Source organism: Chiloscyllium punctatum, chromosome 17, assembly GCF_047496795.1.
Source record: "Chiloscyllium punctatum isolate Juve2018m chromosome 17, sChiPun1.3, whole genome shotgun sequence".
NCBI classification, from domain to species: domain Eukaryota; kingdom Metazoa; phylum Chordata; class Chondrichthyes; order Orectolobiformes; family Hemiscylliidae; genus Chiloscyllium; species Chiloscyllium punctatum.
This window is the reverse complement of record NC_092755.1, coordinates 97,343,358-97,370,688: the sequence shown is the minus strand read 5'-3', so window position 1 is coordinate 97,370,688 and position 27,331 is coordinate 97,343,358. Positions and strand designations below refer to the sequence as shown.

Sequence of the window (27,331 nt, the reverse complement as noted above, 5' to 3'; positions counted from 1 at the left end):
CCGAGTGGCACCGTGACCTGGGTCAGGCCAGAGGCGGGATGTGCAAAGAGAAACTTCCACATTAAACAACCGGGAACCGAGCGGGGCGGGGGAGAGACCCCGCTTCATTTGGTGAAAACTCTTGTTTCTCCTCTTTTACAGAAAACAATTCTCGGTGTCTCCAGTTGTTTTATTGTTTGTTTTTCACATCATTCAAACTGAGGCCCATTATCTCAGAACCTCTTACCCAGCCACTTCAACAACAACAACAACAACACAGGCCGGCAGCAAGAATGCAGCTGGGTACGGCCTTTATTAAACTTTAATTACAGACAGAGAGATGTCTGCCTGTCCAGCTGAAGGGGAATGGAAAACAATCAGAAAGAAAAAAGGAATAAAGAAACGGAGGGAACGTGCCAGAGGCCTTCCTCACGCGGTGGAGTTTCCGAGTGTGGCTGAGAGGCAGAGAATCCAGCAGAAAATACAGGAAGCAGTGTAAGTTCGTTAAATTGTCAGAACCCACCCCCTGCTGCAGTGTTCTGGATGATAAAGCGGATCTGGATTTCGGTCCCAGCATTTGCAGGGAAGCACCTCAGCCTCTCGTCAATGCCAGACCAGAGATAACACAGGAAAACCAGCAGCATTTGAGACTTGGGGCATACACACACAGAGCCACTGATTGGCGTGGTAAAACAGCAAAAAAAAATGCACTGAAATCCAACTTCAAGAGCCTCTGAGAATGGAAGCCAATCTGACTTAGTCACACAGCCAACACTGCTCAATAAGGCAATTGATATGGACCTGAAAAGGTCTTGACATTTATGTTCTAATGAAGAGTTGCTGGACTTGAAATGTTCATTCTGCCTTCTCACCAGTTATTTCCAGATTTGTTGAATTTTGTCACCACTTTCTGCTTTTGTTTCAGATCTCCATCATCCACAGTACTTTTGTTCATTGTTTTGACATTTACACCTCCCTTATATGGCCAACACAATCTGTGAGGAGAAAGTGAGGACTGCAGATGTTGGAGATCAGAGCTGAAAATATGTTGCTGGAAAAGCGCAGCAGGTCAGGCAGCATCCAAGGAGCAGAAGAATCGACATTTCAGGCATGAGCCCTTTTTCAGGAATGAGGAAAGTGTGCCCAGCAGGCTAAGATAAAAGGTAGGGGGGAGGGGCATTGAAAATGCGATAGGTGGAAGGACGTTAAGGTGAGGGTGATAGGCCGGAGTGGGGGTGGGGGTCGGAGAGGTCAGAAAGAAGTTTGCAGGTTAGGAAGGTGGTGCTGAGTTCAAGGGTTGGGACTGAGACAAGGTGGGGGGGGAGGGGAAATGAGGAAACTGGAGAAATCCGAGTTCATCCCTTGTGGTTGGAGGGTTCCTAGGCGGAAGATGAGGCGCTCTTCCTCCAGCTGCCGTGTTGCTATGGTCTGGCGATGGAGGAGTCCAAGGACCTGCATGTCCTTGGTGGAGTGGGAGGGGGAGTTAAAGTGTTCAGCCACAGGGCGGTTGGGTTGGTTGGTCCGGGTGTCCCAGAGGTGTTCTCTGAAACGTTCTGCAAGTAGGCGGCCTGTCTCCCCAATATAGAGGAGGCCACATCGGGTGCAGCGGATGCAGTAAAAGATGTGTGTGGAGGTGTAGGTGAATTTGTGGCGGATATGGAAGGATCCCTTGGGGCCTTGGAGGGATGTAAGGGGGGAAGTGTGGGCGCAAGTTTTGCATTTCTTGCGGTTGCAGGGGAAGGTGCCGGGAGTGGAGGTTGGGTTGGGTGGGGGGTGTGAACCTGACGAGGGAGTCACGGAGGGAGTGGTCTTTTCGGAACGCTGATAGGGGAGGGGAGGGAAATATATCCCTGGTGGTGGGGTCCGTTTGGAGGTGGTGGAAATGACGACGGATGATACTATGTATATGGAGGTTGGTGGGGTGGTAGGTGAGGACCAGTGGTGTCCTGTCCTGGTGGCAATTGGAGGAGCGGGGCTCAAGGGCGGAGGAGTGGGAAGTGGAGGAGATGCGGTGGAGAGCATCGTCGATCACGTCTGGGGGGAAATTGCGGTCTTTGAAGAAGGAGGCCATCTGGGTTGTACGGTATAGGAACTGGTCCTCCTGGGAGCAGATGCGGCAGAGATGAAGGAATTGGGAATATGGGATGGCGTTTTTACAGGGGGAAGGGTGGGAGGAGGTGTAGTCTAGGTAGCTGTGGGAGTCGGTCGGTTTATAGTAAATGTCCGTGTTGATTCGGTCGCCCGAGATAGAAATGGAGAGGTCTAGGAAGGGGAGGGAGGAGTCTGAGATGGTCCAGGTAAATTTGAGGTTGGGGTGGAAGGTATTGGTAAAGTGGATGAACTGTTCTACCTCCTCGTGGGAGCACCAGGCAGCGCCAATGCAGTCATCGATGTAGCGGAGGAAAAGGTGGGGGAGTGGTGCTAGTGTAGCTGTGGAAGATGGACTGTTCCACATATCCTACGAAGAGGCAGGCATAGCTGGGGCCCATGGCTACTCCTTTGGTTTGGAGGAAGTGGGAGGATTGGACAGTTGAACAGTTCATCCACTTTACCAAGGCCGCCTACTTGCAGAATGTTTCAGAGAACACCTCTGGGACACCCGGACCAACCAACCCAACCACCCCGTGGCTCAACACTTCAACTCCCCCTCCCACTCCACCAAGGACATGCAGATCCTTGGACTCCTCCATCGCCAGACCATAGCAACACGACAGCTGGAGGAAGAGCGCCTCATCTTCCGCCTAGGAACCCTCCAACCACAAGGGATTAACTCAGATTTCTCCAGTTTCCTCATTTTCCCTCCCCCCACCTTGTCTCAGTCCTAACCCTCGAACTCAGCACCACCTTCCTAACCTGCAATCTTCTTCCTGACCTCTCCACCCCCACTCTGGCCTATCACCCTCACCTTAACGTCCTTCCACCAATCGCATTTCCAACGTCCCTCCCCCAAGTCCCTTCTCCCTACCTTTTATCTTAGCCTGCTGGGCACACTTTCCTCATTCCTGAAGAAGGGCTCATGCCCGAAACGTTGATTCTCCTGCTCCTTGGATGCTGCCTGACCTGCTGCGCTTTTCCAGCAACACATTTTCAACACAATCTGTGAACCAACCATGATTTGGAGCCGCTGGTGTTGGACTGGGGTGTATAAAGTTAAAAATCACACAATACCAGGTTATAGTCCAACAGGTTTCCGATTAAAGCTAGTGTTGTGTGATTTTTAACTTTATGCACGAATCAATCCATTTTTCCTATTCTATCACAATAATGTTTATAGTGGTGAAATGTTTCACTTTACGTTGAGACCTTAAGGTACACAGACAGGTCTAATTTTCAAGTGTGATCCATCTGGCTGTTCAGTTTCACCTAAATGACATGACTGGCCTGTATGCTCCCTACTGCCCAGCCGACATCTCCCTGAGTTTAGCTGAAATTCTGCTGATCCATGTTTGAATACTTCAATTAAGTTGCATCATCAGAATTAGGCATGCAGGTTTATCAATTGTAGAAGAGATTAAATGTACCTTAAGTGCTGACTTATTTCCAATAAAATAGTTTCCTTTGCTTTCATTCTTAGCAAAATAAGTTCTAAAGTAACCTATTTGCCTTTTAATACAAGAAGCAAGGTATATGGTCCGATCTACTCTACTTGCTTTGTCTCTGTAAATTTGATGCTTACAAAATAGTCATAGTTTTCTGTGACTGAAAAACTAACCATTGAACTTTGTTTCAGAGAGGAATTGCAAAGTTCTGAATTCTGGATCGTTTGCCTCGGTGAGTTGGTCGACATAACTTTGGTGGCAAAACTTCTAGAAAAAAATGTTTAGGGTAGGATTCATAGTCACGTGAAAATATGGATTAATTCAGAAAAGCCAACATGGATTCATCAAAGGAAGATCATGTTTAACTTGCTAGAGTTTTTAAAGAGGTGGTATAGAGAATTGATGAGGGCAGTGTGGTTGATATTGTGTATGTAGACTTGCAAATAAAAGTTCAATGTGGTACCACACAATAGACTTGTCAGAAAAAAATTGCAGTTCATAGAATAAAAGGGACTGTTGCATTGTGGATATTAAATTGGCCAAGTGATAGGAAACAGAGTCATGTTTTTTGGGTTTGAATAAGATGTGCAGTGGAGTTCCCCAGGAGTCAGTATTGGAATTCTTGCTTTTCCTACATAAAAGAGGTCTGAATCTTCATGTGCAGGAGATAAGTTCAAAGTTTGCAGACAGTACAAAACCTAGGAGCATTGTAAACTGAGGAGGACAGCGTAGAACTTCAGGTGGAAAATGACATGTCAGTGGAGTGGGCAGAAGGATGAAAGACCTGCTGTATATGTACATGAGTTATTAAAGGTGACAGAAAAATCATGCATGAATCACAGAAAGCTAGTGTGCAGATATAGCAGTTAATAAGACAAACAGAAATTTATCATTAATTGCTAAAAGAATACAGTAGTTGGAAAGTCTGGCACTGGTAAAAACACAGCAGGTGATTCAGCATTCGAAGAGCTGGAGAGTCAAAGTTTCGGCATAAGCCCTTCATCAGGAATGTGGAGGGTTAGGGGGCTGCTCGATAGGAAGGTAGGTGGGAAGGCAATAGTTGGATGCAAGTAGGAGGTGATTGTGATAGATCGGGGGGGAGGGTGGAGTGAATAGGTGGGAAGGAAAATTGTCAGATAGGTCAGGTCAAGAGGGTGATGCTGAGTTGGAGGGTTAGATGAGGTGGGTGGAGGGGAGATTTGGAAATTGATGAAGCCAATGTTGATACCATGTCTTTGTTGGGTCCCAAGGCAGAAGATGAGGTGTCCTTCCTCCAGTCGGTGGGTGGCTTTGATTTGGTGATGCAGGAGGACCATGATTTGCATGTCCTTAAGGCAGTGGGAGGGGTAGTTGACATGGACTGCTGTGCTCTTCCAGCACCACTCATCCAGAATGTGGTTGGCCACAGGGCAGTGAGGCTGTTTGTGGACTAGAGATGTTCCCTAAACCACTCCACAAGTTGACACGCAATAAGAAAGTAAGAAACTGTTGTTGCAATTGTACAAGGTATTGGTGAGACCACATCACTGCATACATCCCATTACTTGAGGAAGATGTAATTGCATTGGAGACAGTTCAGAGAAGGTTCACTAGGTGAATTCCAGAGATGAGAGGTTTGTTTTAGGGAGAGAGGTTGAGCAGTTTAGGCCTATACTCGCTAGAGTTTAGAAAGAGGAATTGAGGTACCTAAGAAGTTAAGGGGGAATTGACATATTAGACATTAAGCAGTGTTTGCCCTGTGGGACAACCTAGATCAAGAGATCATAGTTTTAGGCTAAAGGGTGGCAGATTTAAAACAGAAATGAGGAGGAATTACTTCTCTCAAAAGGATCTTAAATCTTTGGAATTCACTACTACAGAGTGTAGTGGATGTCAGGACACTGAATAACTTAAAGGAACAGAGAGACAGATTGTTAATGAATGATAGGTTCAAGGAGTTTGGGGAGTGGGCAGGAAAGTGGAGTTGATGCTGAGATGAGATCAGCCATAATTGTATTAATTAGAGGAGTAGACATGGAGGGACTGAATTGCCTCCTTCTGCTCCCAGCTCTGATGTACTTAAATGAGCCATTTGATGTTCTATGCTTCATTAATAGGGTCGTAGAGCACAAGAGGGTTATGTTTAACCCACATATGGCACAAGTTGGACCTTCACTGGAGGGTTGTGCAAGATTCTGAGTGCCACACTTAGGAAGTATGTAAACACATTGGACAGTGTGCAAAAGAGATTTGCAAGAATGGTTTCAGGATTGAGAAATGAGGTATGAGGATAGATTTGAAAAGTTGTGACTGTATTTCTTTGAGAAAGGAGGCTATGAATAAATCTGATAAAAAATTTTAATATCATGAGGTATGTGAACAGACTGGATAAGGAGAAACTATTCCTGCCTGAGGTTCCTGCCAATCCTTCTGCTCCAAGAGGATTGAGAGTCGTTACACAGATTTAAATGCTTTGCAAACGAAGCGAGTATGAGATGAGAAAGAACTTTTTTCACACAGTGAATGGTTAAGATCTGGAATGCATTGCCCGGAGGTATTGTCAAGGCAGTTTCAATTGAGGTTTTCAAGAGGGTATTAAATAATAATTTGAATGGAAACGTTATGCAAGGTTATGCAACGGAGAAGACTGGGAATGCATCAAAATGCTTAAAAAGCCAGTGCATATATGATGGGACAAATGATCTGCACCTATAACAATTCTGTGATTAATTATCTGCAATTATTAAGACTTTGTTTGCTTCCTGAGATGGTAATTGTGACAATCTGTTCCAGAAACCATTCAAAGAGTCGTGAATATGTATCATACAGATCAACTTGAATCTCCATCAAATCCCTTCCCTATTGGGGAACCTCCAGGTTCCGTTGAACAGAAAAAGCACAATACAGACCATTGTCGAAATACACTTAACTCAGTGTGTTATGGAATCGGGAACTTTTCTAGTTCCATATCATCTCGTTATCAGCTGGCTCTGCTGTTCCTGCTGCTAGAGACACTACAGGTAAGTGTAGTCAGGTGCGAATATGGTAAATGACTGGGGAACAAAAGAGACCAATGAGTAACATCAGTCTGGGTTATTCCTGAACGCTCCGAAGCCACATTACATTTTGTTGTATTAACAGGGTTAACTTATCAAAGCATCGAGATCTAGTTCCCACTGTTAAGACAAAGTATGTTGTTTTTCCATATTTGATTCAAATGGTGATTCTGTTTATCCCATACTTATGTACTGTGTATCTATCATTCAGCCAAAGGCTAGTGGTTTTATACTTTTTTTATGGAAATACATCAGTGACTCGTAATCATGTTTAAAATGATAATTCTCTAAATGTGCAGATTTAGACATGGATAATGAACAAAAAAATTGATAATGCTCATCTTGGAACTGTTAATATAATAATGTGAAAAGTTTTGCTACTCCCCTTAATACAATAAACTCTCTCTGAAATCATAGTTTTAAAGCCAGCTGAAGGAGACGGAAAGATCTTTAGCACTCCTTATTGTCACAGTTTGGAGTGGGTGGAGGGCAACTCATGTCATTCCTCACACAGAAATAGTTGATGGGTAAATAATTTTTTAATGCAAAGCTTTATTGTTTGATTTTTTTTTGCTGTATGAATTTGAGATGAACAGCAACTTGGAGATTTTCACTGATCCTTTGATTGTCACTTCATAGAATGCAGCTGATAGCTGAACAACTCTGTGAAAGAAATTGTTAATTCAATCCATTTGAAGGGGGATAACACAGGGATAGAAAGGTAGCTACCTCGCCTTATGCAATCTGCTGCAACCATGCAAAATTAGAAGTGAGCAGATGAGGAAAAAATCTTTCAATTTATCCAATGGTCATTGTCCTACAATAAGTTCCCCACTTTTGTAGTTGTGATTTTGCTCCTTGTAAAGTTTTGAATTTTGTTGTTGTATACAACAGATCCCTCGAGATGGCTGCCTTCTCTTTGATCCACTGTTTACAGAATGGGAGAAGAAATTCTTGAAGGATTGTGGGATGGTGGTGCTTGAGGAAAACGAGGTAAAAGGCACATTCAGTCTTTGTTTTGTACATTGTGTTCTCTGTGAATCCTGTCTGACAAAGGGGAAGCATTACTTTCTGGTTTTGGCTTTCAGGTGATTGCTCCAGATTCAGCCCCTAACCACAACCTGATTTTCCATATAACAATTTCAGTAACAAACTGCACGTGTCCATTTGCTTCAGAATTTTTTTTCATCCATAACATTATTGGCAATCTTTTTTAATCTGTTAGGAAGGAAAACGATCCATCGACAGGCCAACACTGTTCTACATGATTCACTGTGGCAAAGCTCTCTACAATAACCTCTTGTGGAAAAACTGGTCACCCCAAAAACTTGCACAAACTATTCTCATCGGAAACAGTTTCAAAGGGATAGAGGAGAGGTAAGAAAATTTTGTTGCTGTTTGTCCTTTGGAAATGAAAAAACTCAGGTGGGAAGTTAATAATAACAATTAGGCAAGATAAGGAAATAGCAACAGATTATGCTCTGAGGATGATTAATGGAACTGTAATAGTACTGTCAGGGATGATTTGAGAATTAGAATTTTAAATACACAATGATTTTATTAAAGTGGAGAGTTTAAGGTGATCTAATTTCAATACTTAAGAAGAGTTCATTCAGGAAATCTGTTCAATATGGTGAAAATTTGCACGATAAGCGTAGAGTTTGGAACAAGAAGGTGGGGTGGGTGGGGGGGGGGGGGGTGAAAACATTTAAATCAAAGCATTTTAGAACTGGGAAGTGGTTATCAGGATGACCATTGGAGTGGATATTATAAATAGATTAGTAATATCTCTGATCAAGTTTTTGAAGAGAGAGTATTGAAGAAATGATGATCTCAAAACTGCATTCTTATCAAAATTGTTGACCTTTTTAAAAAAATTGCAGATTACCAGCCAGAGTGCTGAAGAAGGACTACACATACATTGATCATGTATCCTTCAGTAATTTCAATCAGCAATTCAATTATTTAAGTTGTAACTAGTCTTGCAACGAATAATTCTGATTCCAAAACCACTGTACCCCTCCAGAATTTACATTACTATTGCTTCCTAGCATTCTTCTTAGTTTTAACATAGTTACTCTATCGTATATGCAACTTCTACTTTCTTAATTCTGTGGTGGGAACATATGCCAAAACTACATCATTAGAAGCATTTGTGGTCAAATTTCTCTCTTTGCTCATACCCTTGAATCCCCTAACTGAAACAGAGAGATTAGGATCCAAGGGTAGCAGCAGAAAGCGTTCCTTATGAACTTGATAAAATGGTCACTTTTCATGGTAAACCTGATCTTTGAGTTGTGAATATTCAACCTGATGGGAGCCATCAGACCCAAATCCAATCCAGTTCTCATCTGATATCCCTTCCTGTCAGCATGACTAACCGATAGCAATCAGGAGCAGAAATACATGCTGAAGATTCTCTTCATTTCCATCCCAAAATCCAGGCAGCATGGTGGCTCAGTGGTTAAGCATTGCTGCCTCACAGCGCCAGGGACCTGGGTTTGATTCTACCCTCAGGCGATTGTCTGTGTGGAGTTTGCACATTCTCCCTGCGTCTGTGTAGGTTTCCTCTGGGTGCTCCAGTTTCCTCCACAGTCCAAAGATAGGCAGGTTAGGTGGATTGGCCATGATAAATTAGGTGGAGGTGGGTACTGCAGATGATAAATTGCCCGAAAGAACTGGGGATGTACAAGCTGGAGAGATTAGCCATGGAAAATGTAGTGTTACAGGGAGAAGGTAGACTGGAGTGGGTCTGGGTGGGATACTCTTCGGAGGGTCAATGTGGACCTGATGTGCCGAATGGTCTGCTTCCACACTGTAAGGATTTTGTGAAAACCAAATTTCAGGCACTTTAAAGCCAGCTGTAGCATTCCACCAGCACAAGTAGGAATTCTGTGCACTGATTTTATACAGAGCTCTGTCAAAGTAGAGAGAATTTGCCTTGAGCTGCTCTCCCCTAAGATGTAAATGTTAGCATTGCCAGGATGCAAACCATCAACTTTTCAAGAGAGCATAGGATGACTGTTTGGATAGAAATAGTGTGCACGTGTATGGGGAGAGAGGAGATTTGCAGTAGGTGATGATGCTTCTTTGAAGAGCTGGTGCAGGCATGGTGGGCTTATTAACCACCTTCTGCACCATAACAATTCTGTGATTCTTTCCTAAACCCCTCTCCTAACTAGCTGAGTGACAGCTTTACATTACTAATCACACAATCAAAATGATATTTCCCTATTCATCAGTGATAATTTGCCAAATTCTGCTAAATGCCTGTGCTCAAGTAGAAATTCTTCCATTATATCTTTATAAGGAAAACTATAATTTCTTATCACTGGTATAATTGTGGTGAAGCTTAGTTGTACTTTAAGTCTGACATAAGTAGTCACACAGAAAGATTCATCACGAATAATGCTTTTGTGAGGTCTGTTAGTGGACAAAATTTAACTAACTGTTGATTAAATTAGTGAATGCTAAAGTATTCACTTCAGTCTAGACCACATGTCTGAGTACTGGCTGTTTACAGTGGGACTTTTATACTGGAAAATATCACTGTATTGCATCTACTGTTACAAGTGAAGATAACTAAAATAATGCTCCATCACAATTGGATAAGAATATGGTTGTGACGAGACATTAAAAGAAACTTCAAGGGCTGCATCCTAACCCTGCTGCCCATCAGTGGATGTATCGTGAGTCAGTGCTGTTGTAGCTCCCTGTGTTGAGAATGTCACTTCTGGGGATGATCCGACACAGCTGATACCAATACCCGACTTGGACCTCTGCAGGACACTGAAAGAAGATATTTGTTACAAAACACTAGTGGTACAAACAAAGGTTGAGTAGTCTCTGTCCATTGTCATTTATGTTTCCTGGACCATGCTTCATGATTGGCACCCTCTGAGTTGAAATCCCTCAGCCGGTAAAGAATCTTCTGACTTAGAGATTCTGCCGATCTGTCAAACTGGTCTTCTGCCTGTGTAGTAGAGGGAGGGCATAAAAGCCATTTTCAGGTTTGTATTTTTGGATTGGGTGTGACAAATGGCCTGTCTCAGAGAATTATTTACAAGTTATAACCAATGACTTGTATAAAGACACTCTGGCATACTTTGTCCAGTTCTGGTCACCCAGTTACCAAAAGTATATTATCAAGCTAGAGAGATTTACCTGGATGTTGCCAGGTATGAAAGGTTTGAGGAAGGGCTGGGACTTTTTTCACTGGAGCATGGGAGGTTGAGCAGTGACGTGATGGAAGTTTATAAAATAATGAGAGGTATAGGTAGAGTTGATGGTAATTGTCTTTTCCCTAAGATGGGGAATTTCAAAACTGGGAGCACATTTGTAAGGTGAGAGGGGAGAGATTTAAAAAAAGATATGAGGCAATTTTTTTTACACAGAGGGTGCTTCAAATATGGAATGAACTTCCTGGGGGAATGGTGGATGTGGATACAATCACAACATTTGGATGGATACATGAGTAGATTGAACTAGTTCAGTTTCGGATTATCTTTGGCACGGACTGTTTGGACCAAAGGGTCTGTTTCCGTGCCGTGTGACTCTACGTCTGCTAAATTTGCTGTTAATGCTATGATGAGTAGGAAAGTAAGTTGTGAAGAATATGAAAAAGGATATAAATAGATTAAATGAGTCAGCAAACCTTTTCCTGAAACAAATTCTCTTTGTGCCCCGTGCAACCTCAGATTCGTTGTCAGGTGGAGAGATAATTTGAGCTCTGTTGGTATGAAACCGCTGTAACAAAATAGACTTGGGTAGTTCACAAGTTCTGTTCTGTTCAGATGTCCTCACCTTGTGTGTAAGATGTATCTGTGTCAGGTTGGAACTGTACCAGATAACATTTGCAATGGTTGAGAGTTATTTTACATAGATATTTGAGCAGTGAAGACTTGAGAGATAAAGATGTTGGGGATGTTTAAAATCTTGAAGAGTTTAAATAAATTATTTCCAATATTGCAAAAGAGACAATACCCTAAATCTGTGCCATCCAGTCAATTGGCAAAAGAACCATAGGTGAGATGAGGAAAAACCTTGCAATGAATAGTTAGGATTTAGAATGATAAAATGATAGCATTGGATAATTCCTTGAAGGAAGAAAATTGCAGAGATATAGGGAAAGAGCAAGATATAACTGGATTATTCTTTAAGAGTCAGTATGAACACAATGGGCTCATTCTGTACTATACTATTCTATGCTTAATCTCTCTTTATCACATACCGCTGGCAAGTCTGTAATTGTCTGAACATAGGAGGGATAAGGGTTGACTCTTGTTTGGAATTTTCTCTTTCCTCCACCATGATATGGCTCCCAATTATAAAACTTATTAACAGATTATCAGTATTGGAGCATACATATCCAGTCTTAGGCAAGTAACTTCGCAAGCACTGATTCTGATGAATAAATGCAACAACAGATAGAATTTGTACACTAACAGATCTCTGGAGTGTTATTCATGGTGAAACAGGATTAGAAAAAAGAACAGCTGAGACTCAACAGGATTATACCCAGAATGGGTAGAAGAATAGCAATCTTGAAATTTCTATACAGCAGAGATGGCCAATAGAGTATTTTCAAATTGCAGAGGATATATTGAATAGGGACAATTTATTTTGATGTGAGGACAGCTTAAAACACCTAGTACAGAGAGAGATTAAAAACAGGTTTGTTATGTAGAGTAGTATGAAATGTTTTCACAGTAGTTGAGGCATTCCATCTTGTTATGGGACATTTGGATGAATATTTCACCTAGATGATGATCCACAGCTATTGGGCTGGAGCTAGGTAGCAGAATGAGCTTTAGAATGCTCCAGAAATGAGAATTGATACAACAACCAACTTTCTTCATTCATTATCATAGATCTCAATGGCAGTGCAATGAATAGTATGCTACATCCAAGACTTTGGGATGTAAACTTAAGAATTTATATACACATAATAACTATTGCTTTTGGAATAAATTTCTTGTCTTTCATGTTTTAACCTTAACCATACTCATCAGATATTGGCAGTGACTGAAGAGGCTGCCTTCCCCTCCAGCAGTAGATACATGGATGTATTTAATGACACCTCCATACATCAGTTTCCGAGAAAAAAACTAGATTCACAGCCTTTGGAGTTTTGGGAAGGTGCTACTGAACCCACATACCAGGACTGTGAGGACTTGGAAATTATCCAAAAGGACATGGATTGTTTTTCAGTTTCATAGAAGTAGAAGTGAAACAAGTTTTGAAGCCTATTGAGGTAGAAGCATTTGTGCAAAGGTTACCTTTGAAGTCATCAATTTCACTCTTTCAGGGTCATAATGGTTTGAAATGCAAGTTTAGTTGTCTTGGTATAGAATACTTCCAAGAGGAAATTTTGAATTCTCTCCACCTCTCAGAAACCAGGAATAAAATCTGTGCAGCTCTGTTGGTCATAGCTGGGATCATTCTGTTGTTTTTCCCCTGTGGCTCGAATACCTATAAATGAGGCCCCTTTCTCAAGTTATCTGGTAATCGGTGGGCCACGAGCCCCAATAACATTATAATAGCATTCTGAATTGCACCACCAAGGACCCATTGAAGGAACTCGGCTGGCTTTCTGTGATGATCGGAATTCTCTTCCAGACTTGACAGGTAAAGTGCTATTGTCCAAATCCCCTTTCCCATTTCATGCATGAGATCCACCCAAGCATTTACCATGTGATTTACCTGCTTGCCAGTACATGACATCCAGGCTGCCCAATCCTCACCTGCCAGTAAGCTAGTGAAATACAAATTAAAGACAAAGGCGAACAGTAAATGGTGTCCATGTTTTATTATTGAAGGACCCGATCATAGTATACATTCATTAAAACTTAAAATCATCCGACAGTGAAGGATCATTTAAGTGATGATCAAATAAACATTCACCTAATTCATGAATTACACTTAAAGCAAAAAAAATCTATTCACCTATAACCCTCAAACAATAATTTTATGATTTTTAATTTGAATCCAAGAATAGAACAGAACAACACCATTCAAATAAAAAGAATTGTCTTTTTTAAATGTAGCTTTGGGTTTGTAAATACCTTGAGCTTATAAGAACTGAAAATGCAGCTAGAGAAGAGTACCTGGAGAGTTGATGAAAGTTCTGAACTTATGTTCAGATGCAAGCAGTTGACGACTAGTCCTGAATTTAAAGGATGACAACTTGGATTTGTCAATCTGCTACTGTTCATTAAGAAGCTGCTGATCAACTTCACAATTAATCCAAGGTGAAGAGCAAAGCTGATCTGTCAGACCTGGTCTACCACACTCACCAGGAGTTTACCAAAATCATTAGTATTGCGGTGTGTGACCTTGGAAAGCTTTCAGAGCCTCAATTTTAGAAGAAAACATTTGAGTTTAAAGAGAAAAAGGAACCAACTAGTTTAGCCTGTCATATGGAGGGTTTAGTACTGAATTTGACCTTTTTTTCCATAAATACAAGTTGCTCACAACTGATAATTTTGGGAAAAATCAAATAATATCCTCCCACCCCCAACACACACCATCATGTTGCTATAAGCTTATCATGGAATGGTAGTGTGATACAAATAAAAATAAAGCATATATCTGAGAACAATACAACTACTGGTCCAGGCCACAAAGTGTGACAGTGAGAGGCACCAACTATATTAAAAACATAAATTGGGGGACGTGAAGGAGAGAGTACCCTACACATTTGTTTGTCATTGTTTCACAGCCATGCAGCCAATGTATACATTGGCTAGTGGGTGGATAAGGACTTGTCACCAAATGATTGCACAAAACTCCATCTAATGCAAATCAGCAAGGGTACAATCCTAGTTCAATCTGATAATTATTAAATCGGTTTTAACTTCCAGTAATGGGGAAAAATCTGTAATTCGACAATTACACAACCTAATCCCAGCATTATGATAAACCCTAAGTACATCTGCTGATATGGATGTCACACTTGCAGATTGGGGACCCCCTGCAGCCACGTCTGGGATGTGAAGGAGTCTTTGTTTGTTGAGAAGTTGGCATTAGTGTCAGCTGCATGTAATTAGAAAGGAGTTTAATCCGTCTCCTTGTCAAATGCTGGCAAACACAGTAATGCGGAACTCCCTGATGGAATACAGTCAGGCTCTGTTTTTCTATTAATCATCCTTCCTTCAGCAAGGTTCTCTGCACCATTGGTGATTTCACCTGGGGCTGTAGTTCCATTGACTGATAGATCCTCTATCCCAATGTTAGTGAGCGCTTTGGTCAGTCTCTGAGAAGCTTGAATTTCTGCCTGGAGTAATTTGCGCATTCGATTTGTTGCACTTTGTAGGGCAGATTTCCTGCTAAGAATAACAAAAGCAAGTAATGAGTATAGGTGGCAAAAGGCATAGCGAGTCATTGCTGGTGAAGTACATTGCGAGTATTGGCAGGAGCATTGGGTCACCATCATAGAGAATTGGGGAATTATAGCAAGTGAGAATTGAAGTAAACCAACTTTGATTATACTATACAAATTCTCTGATAGAATCAAAACAAGCCATGGACATGACACTTGGTACCAAATTGCAAAGACAATTTGCAGTCTGCAATCTCTGCCTAGTATTAGGAAGATATTCAAGAATTAATTAGAGCAAACCCCCTAAAATCTTGGCACAAGGGAGATTTGTGCTTTCCAGGATGTCGAATGGTTCTGGTCAGTCATTTTCGTGGCACAGGGTTCAGTATGCAGATTCCACTAAGTCAGTTTATCCTCCACCTCGACTTGTTCCAATTGCTGTGCACAGAAGCTAGCAAGTAATTAACGTCACAGATTGAAATAAATTGTATCTTATAGTTAGCAATTATTCACATATCTTCTCTTGTGATAATTAGAAGACAAGCTTGCCCTTTATTTGGACCTTTTACATCATCAAGATCTCCCAAAGATTCACGACCAGTAAAATAATTTTTCAGTTCATGTTATTGTTTTGTGAGCAATCTTGACAGTAAGTTTGCCCACAGTAATTTTCAACAGTGGGAAAAGAACTGTATGAAACATATGGATTTTATGAGATAAATATGCTGTTCATTTATTTTGTAGCATTAGCTCCTCTGCTACAAAAGCAGATTACTCACTGAACTATAACTCTACAATCATTGACTGTTCCTCCAATATCTGGCCAAAGTCACTTCTTCACATGTCAGACTACAATGGTATAGTGCTGGAAAACTATTTAATGGTGAAAACACTACAGCCAAGCTCTTTTCAATGTTAACATTTGCATCAAGAGTCTCAGGACTGTGAGCAAAAGGAAAACATGACTAACACATGGCTGCCAAGGTACACAATAGCACACCCATCACTGCCCAGAGTTCAACTGTGGCACTTTTTACTTTTTAGCATTTATCAAATTCAGCACAGGCTTGGGAACTTCAGATTTATAATTCTTAACACCAGCCATGGCAGCAAACACAAAATGCACCATCAGGGAGCAATGTAACAATTTTCACTCTGTAATATCATCCACAACTGAGACATTAGTTTTCATTAAAATGTTAAGTAGTTTCAGGCTTTGCTATAATTTTCCACAACAATTTCTCCACCAGAATTTACAGCTGATTGGTGAATATTCTTAAGACTCATACAGTTCCCAGCTACCAAATGGCATTAATTCTGAATACAGCAATCTCCTTGGGAAAGCAGGAAGGACAATGTTACCTTGTGTCAGTCAGCACAATCCCATTGATCATGTTGAGCTGTTGTAGTATCATCTTGTTACTCAAGGATGTGGTCTGAAAAAAAAAGAAATAGGTGAACTGTAAAGTATTGCCCCTCCCTACAAAGAAATATTAGTTTAAAAGTACTGTTCTTCTCTATCCAATTTGAGCCAGAGAATCACTTACAATTACTTCTCTTTCCACTTCCACACCTTTGGTGTTTCCAAAGAGTATGTCCTTGATGCCCTATTATTTCACATCTACATGCTTCTCCTCAATGTCATCTTTAAAAACACAATCATCAGTTTCCATTCCTAGATAGCACCCAGCTCAACTTCACCACAATCTTTATCAGTCCTAATACTTTCTCTATACTATCATAAAGACTGCCCATTCCTACTTCCATAATATTGACCAGCTTTACTCCTAATTCAGCTCATCTGTTGCTGAAACCCTTGTCCCTGCTTTTGCTACCTCTAGGCGTTACTATTCTAATGTTCTCTTGGATGACCACTTATCTTTAATCCTTTGCAAACTTGTGGTTACTTCAAAACTCAGCTGACTGTGTTCTTATCGCTCCTTTGCTTGCTAATCTGAAGTGGCCCTTCATTAAATAACATCTCAACTTTAAAATTCACATCCACTTCAACTACCTATGGCCTCAACCCTTTCTCAAAGCTGAAACCTTCAAACCTCATAGCTGTATTCCTCCACTACTAGCTTCTTGAGAATCCCCAATTTTAACATGTTCACTATTGGCACCTGTGTCTTCAGATGATGAGACCATAAGTTCTGGAATTCTCTCATACCTCCATACCTGGATTCATACCTTTTCTCTTCTTCTTTTTCCTTGTTTATCATTTTCCTGAAAATCTATTTCTTAGATCAAGTTTTTGCTCTAACCTGCCTCACTATCTCCTTATGTGGCTCAGTTTGTTTAATTTGATAGGACTCCTGTGAAGTGTCTTTGGACATTTCACTATGGTAAAGGCAATATATTAAATTGTTGTTGTAAAACTGGTATCAAATTCCACAAGACCCGTTAATTGGCATTAAACTTCACTCCCCCACCATTCGTTGAATTTGGTTTTCTGAAGAGTGGCACACAATACATCTCCTGACAAAGACCTTATCAACAAGACACCCTGAGATGAGAGCAGGTTCTTTTTGTACCTGACAAGATTCATAAGAAAAGATATGTGGGGGGTGTAGAGAAGAGGTAAACTAAATGAAGTACACAGACCTGTACTGGAGGAAGGCCGGCATTCGATCCGTTCTTGTAGATCTCATTCATGGTTCTTTGTAGGTTCACTGCCTGCTGTGTAACATGTTTCAGGAACTCAGAGCTTCCTTTTGTCTTATGATGAGTTTCCCCAAGCTGAGTTAGAAACAAAATGTCAGATAAGTCCAGATTCAGTAATGCCACATTTCCATACAGTTGTTTTTCTAAGTAGTTAATATCCAGAAAATTTGCTCAAACCAGTAATATTTATCCAGTTCATCCTCTCAGGAGTGTAAATGATGGAGGAGAATGGTTGTGGTCAATGGAAGAAGCATTCCGACAAGTGATTGAGTTATTTAATAGCTTTGATCCCAGTACTAAAATCAACAGGCTAATAATACTATTGGCCTTTAACTTGAAGAGATGCCCATTGTTCCAATAACTTAGGATTTCCATTTGATCTATGCACTGGGAACAGTTCAATGTGGAATCTTCAATCCACTTACCCCACTTCAAAATCTTACATCCTCCATTCTTCCCAACTGGTCCATGCCAATATTTAGGCAGTACATGAATCTCCTTCCATTCCTTTGAATCTAGCCCTATCAATAAACCCTGATAGTATGCAAATTGGTGAGAGAAGCAAATCCTATAATATCAACATTCCTTTCTGTCCCATTGTATGAAATATCCTGTTAGGCTAACCACAGAAATGATTGGAAGGGCAATCACTTACATGGATGAAGAATTAACTACCCTTTACAATATGACATTTTACTGACTGTATTGTACATAAACAATTGAGGTAAGTGGATGAACAGCAACTTCCTATGCCAAAGGTGAAATTGAGGGAGTGGAAAATTGTTAACGTACACTTGTACACACATACAAGGAACAGATTGCTGGATTCACCAATTTCTTTACTTAAAAAAAATAAGAATTGCTCACTGCTTAAATCAGTAGTGATTTTTATTTAGCAGGGAAAGCATTGTTTGCTGTGGAACAACATGGACTTGCAACTTACTAATACGTTTCACAGCTGCCGTGTCATTTAGTTTTAACACCACGGTAAACCTTCATAGATTCATTGAAAGTTGACTTGTGGGTCTAATCTTGAAAACAGCAGGAGCGGGCAGGTTTAGAATACCTACCTGAGTCCTGTAGATGTTGTAGGCCTCCTTCTCATGTTGCACAGCGTTTCGAAATTCTGCCTTGCTAGCATAGACTTGTGCCACGAGATGGTAGCTGTAGGAGTAAAACAAAAGTTGTTGAGCTCATGATGTCCTTTGTATGGGTCCTTAAATTTAGGTCCATTTTATTATGAGACATTAGTGACTTTCTGCAATGTGGAATTATCCTGTAACATACATTTTAGTGGCTCTTGCAGACTATCCCAGATTGACTTGGAAAAATTAATTGCGATTAATTCATTAAAAAAGCCAGGTATTGTAATGAAGTATACCTTGAAAATGTCAAATAAAGCATCATAGTTTTGATACCACTGAATTTAAAATATGATCAAAAATATTGCCATGTTAGAGAAGTGAATGATGCAGTGACAAAAAAATGTTTGCAGGAGTGCTTCCTATCACTTACAACCAAGCAGACAGATGTCAAAAAGAGGGAGACAGGCAAAGACATCACAATGAGCCCTTAGCAAAGTAACACCACATTGCAATTTTTCAAGGTTAAGGCACATCAATATAATATTAGATTTTAAGATATTTTAGCAAACAGGCCATTGTACTAGCTGGGGAAAAGAAAAGTGTGCATATAATTACATTTTTAAGTATGATTCACAAATTTCATACTTCAAGCAGAGAGATATTAATGGAACATTGTCATTTAGGGTACCTTTGTGTCAGCTCACAAGCCTTAGTGATTAAATCTTCGGGGCAAGTTTGACTTGTTTGAATTCTGTGTGCCTGGAAATATGCAAAAAGTTGTTTCTAGGTACTACTTCCCTGTTAATTCATAAGTCCTAGAAGTAAGCCCTGTTGGAATTTCAACTTTATTTATAGCCTGTGAGCTCCCTGGTATGCCCTAAAGTTGCCTGCAATTACATAAATCATGTACATTGACACTTTAGGATGTCAGCATCAAACACTCACTGGTCAGGAGTAGTTTAGATGAGGTTTATGGTTCCTGCTCTCCTTTCATACATGTATACATACAAACATGCAATTTAGAAGTTGAAGCCATTCAACTCCCTGAGCACTCTGTGCCAGTTAATAATATCATGGCTGATCAGATTATGACCTAAATTTCACAGTCTTGTCTAATGTCTATTCGTATTTTTCTAAGCTACAATTATAGCAGTGACTATGATTCAAACACTACCTCAATGTCAGCAAAGCTTTTGTGGGCTGGTGGGGGCGTGGACTTGGGATCATAAAAAGTGCTATATAAATGTAATTCATCTCCTACAAAGCTTACTTATTCAATATTTATCCTGCCCTTCAAATAACATGCTGTTGTAGCAGTATGACATTTTTTAGAATGATCATTTAACTGTGAGGGACATCATCAATTAGGAGTTTTGCTCTAGAATCCGATGGAGACTAGTCAAACAAATTTATTCAGGGGCCTTTGCACTGGTAGACAAGAAACTCATTCCCATCAGTCTAGCTAGAATCTGAACTCAAGTTCTCAAGATACAAAGCCTGACACAAAATATTTAGTTTCCAATAGAAATTTGTACCAGCAATGAAATAGGAACACTGCAAATTCCTGTGTTAAAAAGGACCAAAAACAGTTCAGAGCTGGCATAGGATCTGCAAGGTTATTGCATAATTTGTATCCTGTTAAATTTTAAATCAATTATGAGTTAAGTTTATCAGATGCAGGAGAAATCCTGCGCTGTACCTTAGAGCAGTCTCCAGAGCCTGGGCTCCGTAATACTTGAGCTTTAATTCCAGGGCTTTCTGCAAAAATCGCATTGCAAGATCACAATCCAATGCAGCGTGGAGTATGAGGCCGATGTTGCTCTGGAGGGAGGAAAATAAGATTAATTTCACAGTGAGAGTCACTTGGGGTGATATCCACCACACATTGCCCTTTAAAGGAATGAAGCTTTGACACTGATAGACTGGACCCCACTAAACCCTCAACCCTCCCCATCAGCCACTAAAATGATGACTCTATCACACTTCACTAGAGCATTAGGATACAAATTTGTCTACAGTAAAGGTGATATTTATATGCAAGTCTCACTGATTTCCAGGCAGTAGTTTGGTAAAATTATTCAGGTAACTACCATCTTTGATGATTTTTAACTTGGATCTACCTATAACCCCACCCAAAAACATCGCAAGAACAACTATTTTTCAATTCAATCCACTCTAAGCTGTCACGTACACACTTACGTCAAGAACAGCTATTTCTGGGTGGTCTTCACCAGTGACTATGAGCATCAAGTAGAGAGCGCGATACAGCAGCCTCAGGGCTACTGAAATCTGGTTGTTTGCAAAGCAGTAGAGACCTAGGCGGGCCTGTGAGTTAAAAACAGGAGGAGGCAATAATGAGCATAGCTTTACAGTTCCATTTCAATTAACACCTGAAGGTGTAACAATGCACTGGTTGAGATATTGCCATCTTGCCATTGATTCCGTTGTCTTTCTTGACTTCTCTTGTTTTAACTTTCCCTTTAACTTGCTTCTTAAACTTCCAGTTTGTCTCCTCTCCCCCCTGCTATTTAGTTTAAATGCAGCTGTGTTGCAGTGGCAAACCTACCTGCCAGAATGCTGGTCCCCCACCTATTTAGCTGCAACCCATCCCTCTTGTATAATTTATTCTTACCACTAAACACACCCAAGAATTTAAGAATTAAGATCCAAGAATTTAAATCCTTGCTTCCTGCACTAATTCCCCAGTCACACATTCAGGTCCATTATCTCCCTGTTCCTGTCCTCTCCAGCTCGAGGAACTGGAAGCAAACCGGAGATAACAACCCTGGATGTCCTGCTTTTCAGCCTTATTCCGAGTTCTCCGAAGCCCCACTGTAGAATGTCCCTCCTCTTCTTCCCGACGTCATTTGTGCCGACATGCACCACCAAGTCTGGCTCTTCACCTTTGCCCCTGAGGATTTCCTGCACTCTGTCTGCGATGTCTTTAATCCTGGCATCAGGAAGGCAACACACCATCCTCAAATCCGGCCTGTTGCCGCAGAAACCCCTTTCAGTCCCTCTGACTATGGAGTCCCCCATTACCACTGCTCTGTGTGATATCTGAGTCCTTGGCTCTGCCTCCACGCCAATTTCTGATTGGCAGACCTGACCGCCTCTCAGACTGGCAGTGACGTCTGTCTCTACGGTTTCCAAGAGATTCAACCTGTTCCTGAGCAGAAGACTCAAAAAAGGATCATGCCGTAAGGTCAAGTGAAATAGGGATAGGAAGGGTGAGGGGAGTAACAAATTTAAAAATTATATATGAATGCAAGGAGCATTAGAAATAAGGTGGATGAGCTTGAGGCTCATTTGGAAATTGGCAGTTTCGATGTGGGGATAACTGAGACGTGGCTTCAAGTGGACAGGGCCTGACAAATGAATATTCAAGGCTATACGTGCTATCGTAAGGACAGACTGACGGGTGGAGGGGGTGGGGTGGCCCTGTTGGTAAGGAATGATATTAAGCCCCTTGAGCGGGAGGACCTAGAATCAGGGGATGTAGAGTCAGTATGGATACAGCTGAGAAATTCTAAGGGTCGAAAGACCCTAATGGGAGTTATCTACAGGCCCCCAAACAGTAGCCTGGATGTAGTGTGTAAGTTGAAGAAGGAGCTGAAATTGGCCTGTCGCAAAGATATTACTATAGTTGCTATGGAGGATTTCAACATGTAGGTAGACTGGGAGAATCAGAATGGTACTGGGTCCTGAGAAAGGGAGTTTGTGGAGTGCCCCAGAGATGGATTCTTAGAACAGTTTGTGCTGGAGCCTACCAGGGAGAAAGCAATTCTGGATCTGGTGTTGTGCAAAGAACCGGATTTGATCAGGGACCTCGAAGTAAAGGAGCCATAAGGAGGTAGTGACCACAATGAGCTTTAATCTGCAGTTTGAAAGAGAGAGGGTAGAATTGGAAGCGACAATATTGCAGTTGAATAAGGGGAAATATGGAGCTATGAGGGAGGAGCTGGCCAAAGTTCAATGGTGCAATACCCATTGGAACAACAATGGCAGATATTTCTGGATATAATATAGAAGATGCAGGATCAGTTCATTCCAAAAAGGAAGAAAGATCCTGAGGGGAGGCAGGGGTGGCCGTGGCTGACGAGGGCAGTAAAGAAACATATAAAGACAAAAGGGTAAAAGTATAACATAGCAAAGATGAGTGAGAAATCAGAGGACTGAGAAGCTTTTAAAGAACAACAGAGGATAACTAAAAAGGAAATACACAAAGAAAAAATAAGGTATGAAGGTAAACTGGCCAAAAATATAAAAGGAGGATAGTAAAGATTTTTTTAGGAATGTGAAAAGAAAAAAAAGGTTAAGACTAAAATTGGGCCTTTGAAGACAGAAACGGGTGAATTTATTACGGGGAACAAAGAAATGGCAGAAGAGTTGAATTGGTACTTTAGATCTGTCTTCACTGGGAAAGACACGAGCAATCTCCCAGATGTAATAGTGGCTGAAGGAACTGAACTGAAGGGAATTTATATTAGGCAGGAAATGGTGTTGGAGAGTGTGTTAGGTCTGAAGGCTGCTAAGTCCCTGGGGCCTGATGGTCAGCATCCCAGGGTACTGAAGGAGATGGCTCTCGGAATCGTGGATGCATTGGTGATCATTTTCCAATGTTCTATAGATTCAGGATCAGTTCCTGCAGATTGGAGGGTGGCTAATGTTGTCCCACTTTTTAAGAAAGGAGGGAGAAAGAAAACAGAGAATTATAGACCAGTTAGTCTGACCTCAGTGGTGGGGAAAATGCTGGAGTCAATTATAAAGGACAAAATTATGATACATCTGGATAGCAGTAACAGGATAGGTCAGAGTTAGCATGGATTTATGAAGGAGAAATCATGCTTGACTAATCTTCTGGAATTTTTTAAGGATGTAACTATGAAGATGGACAAGGGAGATCCAGTGGATGTAGTATACCTGGACTTTCAGAAAGCCTTTGATAAAGTCCCACATAGGAGGTTAGTGAGCAAAATTAGGGCACAAGGTATTAGGGGCAAAATACTGACATGGATTGAAAATTGGTTGGCTGACAGGAAACAAAGAGTAGTGATAAATGGCTCCCTTTCAGAATGGTAGGCGCAGGGATCAGTGCTGGGACTGCAGCTTTTTACAATGTACATTAATGATATAGATGAAGATATTAAAAGTAATATTAGCAAATTTGCTGATGACACAAAGCTGGGTGGCAGGGTGAAATGTGAGGAGGATGTTAGGAGAATACAGGGTGACCTGGACAGGCTAGGTGAGTGGACGGATGCATGGCAGATGCAGTTTAATGTGGATAAATGCGTGGTTATCCACTTTGGTGGCAAGAACAGGAAGGCAGATTACTACCTAAATGGAGTCAAGTTAGGTAAAGGGGCAGTACAATGAGATCTAGGTGTTCTTGTACATCAGGCAATGAAAGCAAGCATGCAGGTACAGCAGGCAGTGAAGAAAGCTAATAGCATGCTGGCCTTCATAACAAGAGGGATTGAGTATAGAAGCAAAGAGGTCCTTCTGCAGCTGTACAGGGCCCTGGTGAGAACGCACCTGGAATATTGTGCACAGTTTTGGTCTCCAAATTTGAGGAAAGACATTCTGGCTATTGAGGGAGTGCAGCGTAGATTCACGAGGTCAATTCCCGGAATGGCAGGACTATCTTATGCTGAAAGATTGGAGCGACTGGGCTTGTAATCGCTTGAGTTTAGAAGGCTGAGAGGGGATCTGATTGAGACGTATACGATTATTAAAGGATTGGACACTCTAGAGGCAAGAAGCATGTCTCCGCTGATGGGTGAGTCCCGAACCAGAGGACACAGCTTAAAAATAAGAGTTAGGCCACTTAGAACAGAGTTGAGGAGAAACTTTTTCACCCAGAGAGTGGTGGGTGTATAGAATGCTCTTCCCCAGAAGGCTGTGAAGGCCCAGTCTCTGGATACTTTCAAGAAAGAGTTGGATAGAGCTCTTAAGGATGGTGGAATCAAGGGGTTATGGGGATAAGGCAGGAACAGGATACTGATTGAGGATGATCAGCCATGATCATAATGAATGGTGGTGCTGGCTTGAAGGGCAGAATGGCCTACTGTCTATTGTCTATTGAAACGACGATATGCGCAGGTTTTAATGATAGAGTATAATAATTAAGTTTGAAAGCATGCAAAATAATTGCTCTATTTCACAGTTATTTGCATTGTAATCACGTTTTGATCTCTGATGCTTCTTGCCTCCAAGTAAGAGTTCCTATGTTGGCTGAATTCACAAACAACATCGTATATCAAGATACTGATATTGTCAACAGAATATTAGTGGTCGTATGAATACCTTATCTGCAGGTTCCTTGGGAAATTTTACTAGCAAGATCACATGAACACATCTCTGAGACCATTGACAATAACTGGAAAGATTCATTATTGGAGATTTTGCTGGTAATCTAGATGCATTAATCTGTCTTTTGATGAAGATAATGGAACAATAATACATTATCATTCCCATTTCACCAGGGGAAGACAATTATAGATAACCCTTAACTTGGTCACAGGTGAATATCTTTTGTAACTTCTCCAGAAGTATTTGATTTTCTAATGGCTCATTGTTATTACATTGTGAATGGGAGTTCCACCTTGTGGAACCCCCATTTTAGCAGATTCTGAAGGAATTACGTGGGATATTGAAGATTCCATTGTGCAATTCTCCTACACTGGCAACCCTCCAAAAGTCTCCATGAGAATTTTGATTAAATTAATTAAGTAATTACTTAGATTAAATATGACTCCTGTGTAACTATTCAACTGACCCCCATCTTTACCTCTCAACCCTATTCTTAATTAGTGTCTAAAAAAGCTGTGTGTGAATGTGTGTTTGCTCACAAATGCATACACGGGATCAGGACTGAGTGCAGTACCATTGTTAACTGTCTAAGTTGATAGAAGGAATAGCAGTTTACCAAGAACACATGAATGTGTAAGTATTCTCCAGCACACGTTGGGAGTTCTAGTGAAAAACAGATAAAATTGATGGAGAAAGGTGGGGGAGGAAACACAAGTTACTTACATATTCATGGATGGTATTGGGATGATCAAAGCCAAGGATCCGCTCACTCACTATTACAGCTTTCTGCTGGTTGCTTATAGCCTGTGTAGAAACAGGTAAAAAACATTAGCATGGACAATGCACAGCTTTTGGGCACAATCATCAGAATGTACCGGCTTGTACTAACTTGTCCCCCTGTAACTGGACCGTGTAGAAATACCTAATTCTATACAAACACTATGCATGATACTTCCATAACTGCAAGTTGCAGGTTCAGATTTGTGCTGACTACTGCAGGAATCTGTCCTACACTATTGTACATGTTACATTCTTCATTGCCTCCTAATTTTAGACCTGAACTTACTCAAAAACTCTTCTTCCTTTGAATACTAATATAACAATGACAGGCAAACAATATAGAGCCAGAGAACTGCAATTTGTTTTTTCCCTCATCAGTGATCTGTAACATGTGTTATACTTGGGATGGTCACAAACACAGGTGTACTGTGGAAAAGTGGTATATTGCAGATTGAGCGTTACTTGCAGGAATAAGGCAGTGGATAGAGATCATAACTTGTGAATTTCTTGTTAAGATTGCCTGGCTCTTAAAAGCTATCTATGGATTTGGTGAGATTGGAATCTGAGAATATCCTAATATCATTTCCTAATGGCATGAAATTATGTCTTCCAGCTCTTACAGATGCATTTACCAAGCCCTCCAGAACTGGAATTATTGCTCACCTCAGGGATGTTATCCATGATGTAATTGACCTGTGCCAGAAGGCTTAAACAACCACAGATGTCAGGGTTTAAGGCTCCATATACGTTGTTGAATAGGTTTAAAGATTCAGTGAGTAATTCAAGACCTTCCTTAATGTTTCCTAGGAACATAACATTAACAGTCAGAGCAAGAAGCGAAGGAAGAGATGAATGCAGGGGAATAAACAATCATTTATTTTTCCACTCGTACTCAATATTAGACATTAATGAATACTTGAGAGAAGAACACCAAGATGCCAGGTTATAAAGTTCATCAAAAACTAGTGATATAAAAACTGGGTGACGGGTCACATTCATGTTGTACAACCCCCAGGCACATACTTGACACAAAGCTGAAAATTATTGTGACATACAGAGCTCAAGTGTGAGCATACACGCATAAATCCCTCCAGGCAGGCTCCTAGTTTCTCTTGGTTGCACAGGAGGAGAGGAAGCATCGCAAAAGTTAAAAGACAATAACAACAAAAAAAGGAAAATGTAGCTTGTTCTCTTTTTATTGGATGAGCATTTTGAACAGGAGAAAGCTATCAGTCCCTTTAAACCAGTCTCTTTTGCAGACATTAATCCCATCTATCCACCTTGTCACTATATTCCCTGTACAATAGTGAGTCCCATGATCAAGTCATACATTGCTTTTTCTCTCTCAGCCTCTGGTATTTTCTTTTCCTTTGAGTATCTTTTGCATTCATTTTTCCTCCCTTTCAAAATCCATGTTGTAGTCACTGATTTTTAAGAATAGTGCTCCATTCATATATGATCAGCTCCAGAGAAATGTCAGAAATGGCCTGTGAAAACTGGGTTACAAAGACATGGTGACATATTGGGAAAGCTGCATTCTCAAGTCAGGCTCATCATAAATTAAATGTAGGGTAAGGCTCCCTCTGTTTCAAATATATGCCTAAAATCTCAGCT

General features: G+C 40.9%; 2 protein-coding genes across 7 annotated transcripts in view; one reads left to right on the top strand and one right to left on the bottom strand.

Annotated features, from left to right (window-relative positions):
- The first annotated feature begins 1 nt into the window (after position 1).
- Positions 2 to 26,483, top strand: srrd (SRR1 domain containing). 3 transcript variants are annotated; one of them, XM_072588034.1, is made up of 7 exons: positions 3 to 474; positions 3,710 to 3,750; positions 6,291 to 6,517; positions 7,448 to 7,546; positions 7,779 to 7,930; positions 8,437 to 8,482; positions 12,565 to 13,346. In XM_072588034.1, the coding sequence occupies exons 1-7, from the start codon at positions 320 to 322 to the stop codon at positions 12,769 to 12,771; spliced, it is 927 nt and encodes a 308-aa protein (XP_072444135.1). In that variant the 5' UTR covers positions 3 to 319; the 3' UTR covers positions 12,772 to 13,346. The 3 variants fall into 3 exon arrangements, with proteins under 3 accessions (XP_072444137.1, XP_072444135.1, XP_072444136.1); XM_072588035.1 differs by lacking the exon at positions 3 to 474 and adding an exon at positions 496 to 788; XM_072588036.1 differs by lacking the exons at positions 8,437 to 8,482; positions 12,565 to 13,346 and adding an exon at positions 26,331 to 26,483 and having other exon boundaries at positions 2 to 474.
- The window catches only part of LOC140488171 (clustered mitochondria protein homolog), a 92,862-nt gene continuing 78,877 nt past the window's right edge, over positions 13,347 to 27,331 (bottom strand). For 3 of the 4 annotated variants that reach the window (XM_072588029.1, XM_072588032.1, XM_072588031.1), the window contains exons 19-26: positions 26,381 to 26,520; positions 25,661 to 25,741; positions 20,822 to 20,947; positions 20,322 to 20,443; positions 18,608 to 18,701; positions 17,478 to 17,612; positions 16,236 to 16,309; positions 13,347 to 14,880 (exon numbers count right to left, since the gene is read on the bottom strand). In XM_072588029.1, coding sequence (XP_072444130.1) covers positions 14,610 to 14,880; positions 16,236 to 16,309; positions 17,478 to 17,612; positions 18,608 to 18,701; positions 20,322 to 20,443; positions 20,822 to 20,947; positions 25,661 to 25,741; positions 26,381 to 26,520 — 1,043 coding nt within the window. In that variant the 3' untranslated portion in view covers positions 13,347 to 14,609. The remainder of the gene's footprint in view (positions 14,881 to 16,235; positions 16,310 to 17,477; positions 17,613 to 18,607; positions 18,702 to 20,321; positions 20,444 to 20,821; positions 20,948 to 25,660; positions 25,742 to 26,380; positions 26,521 to 27,331) is intronic. The other variant, XM_072588030.1, reaches the window with a different exon arrangement.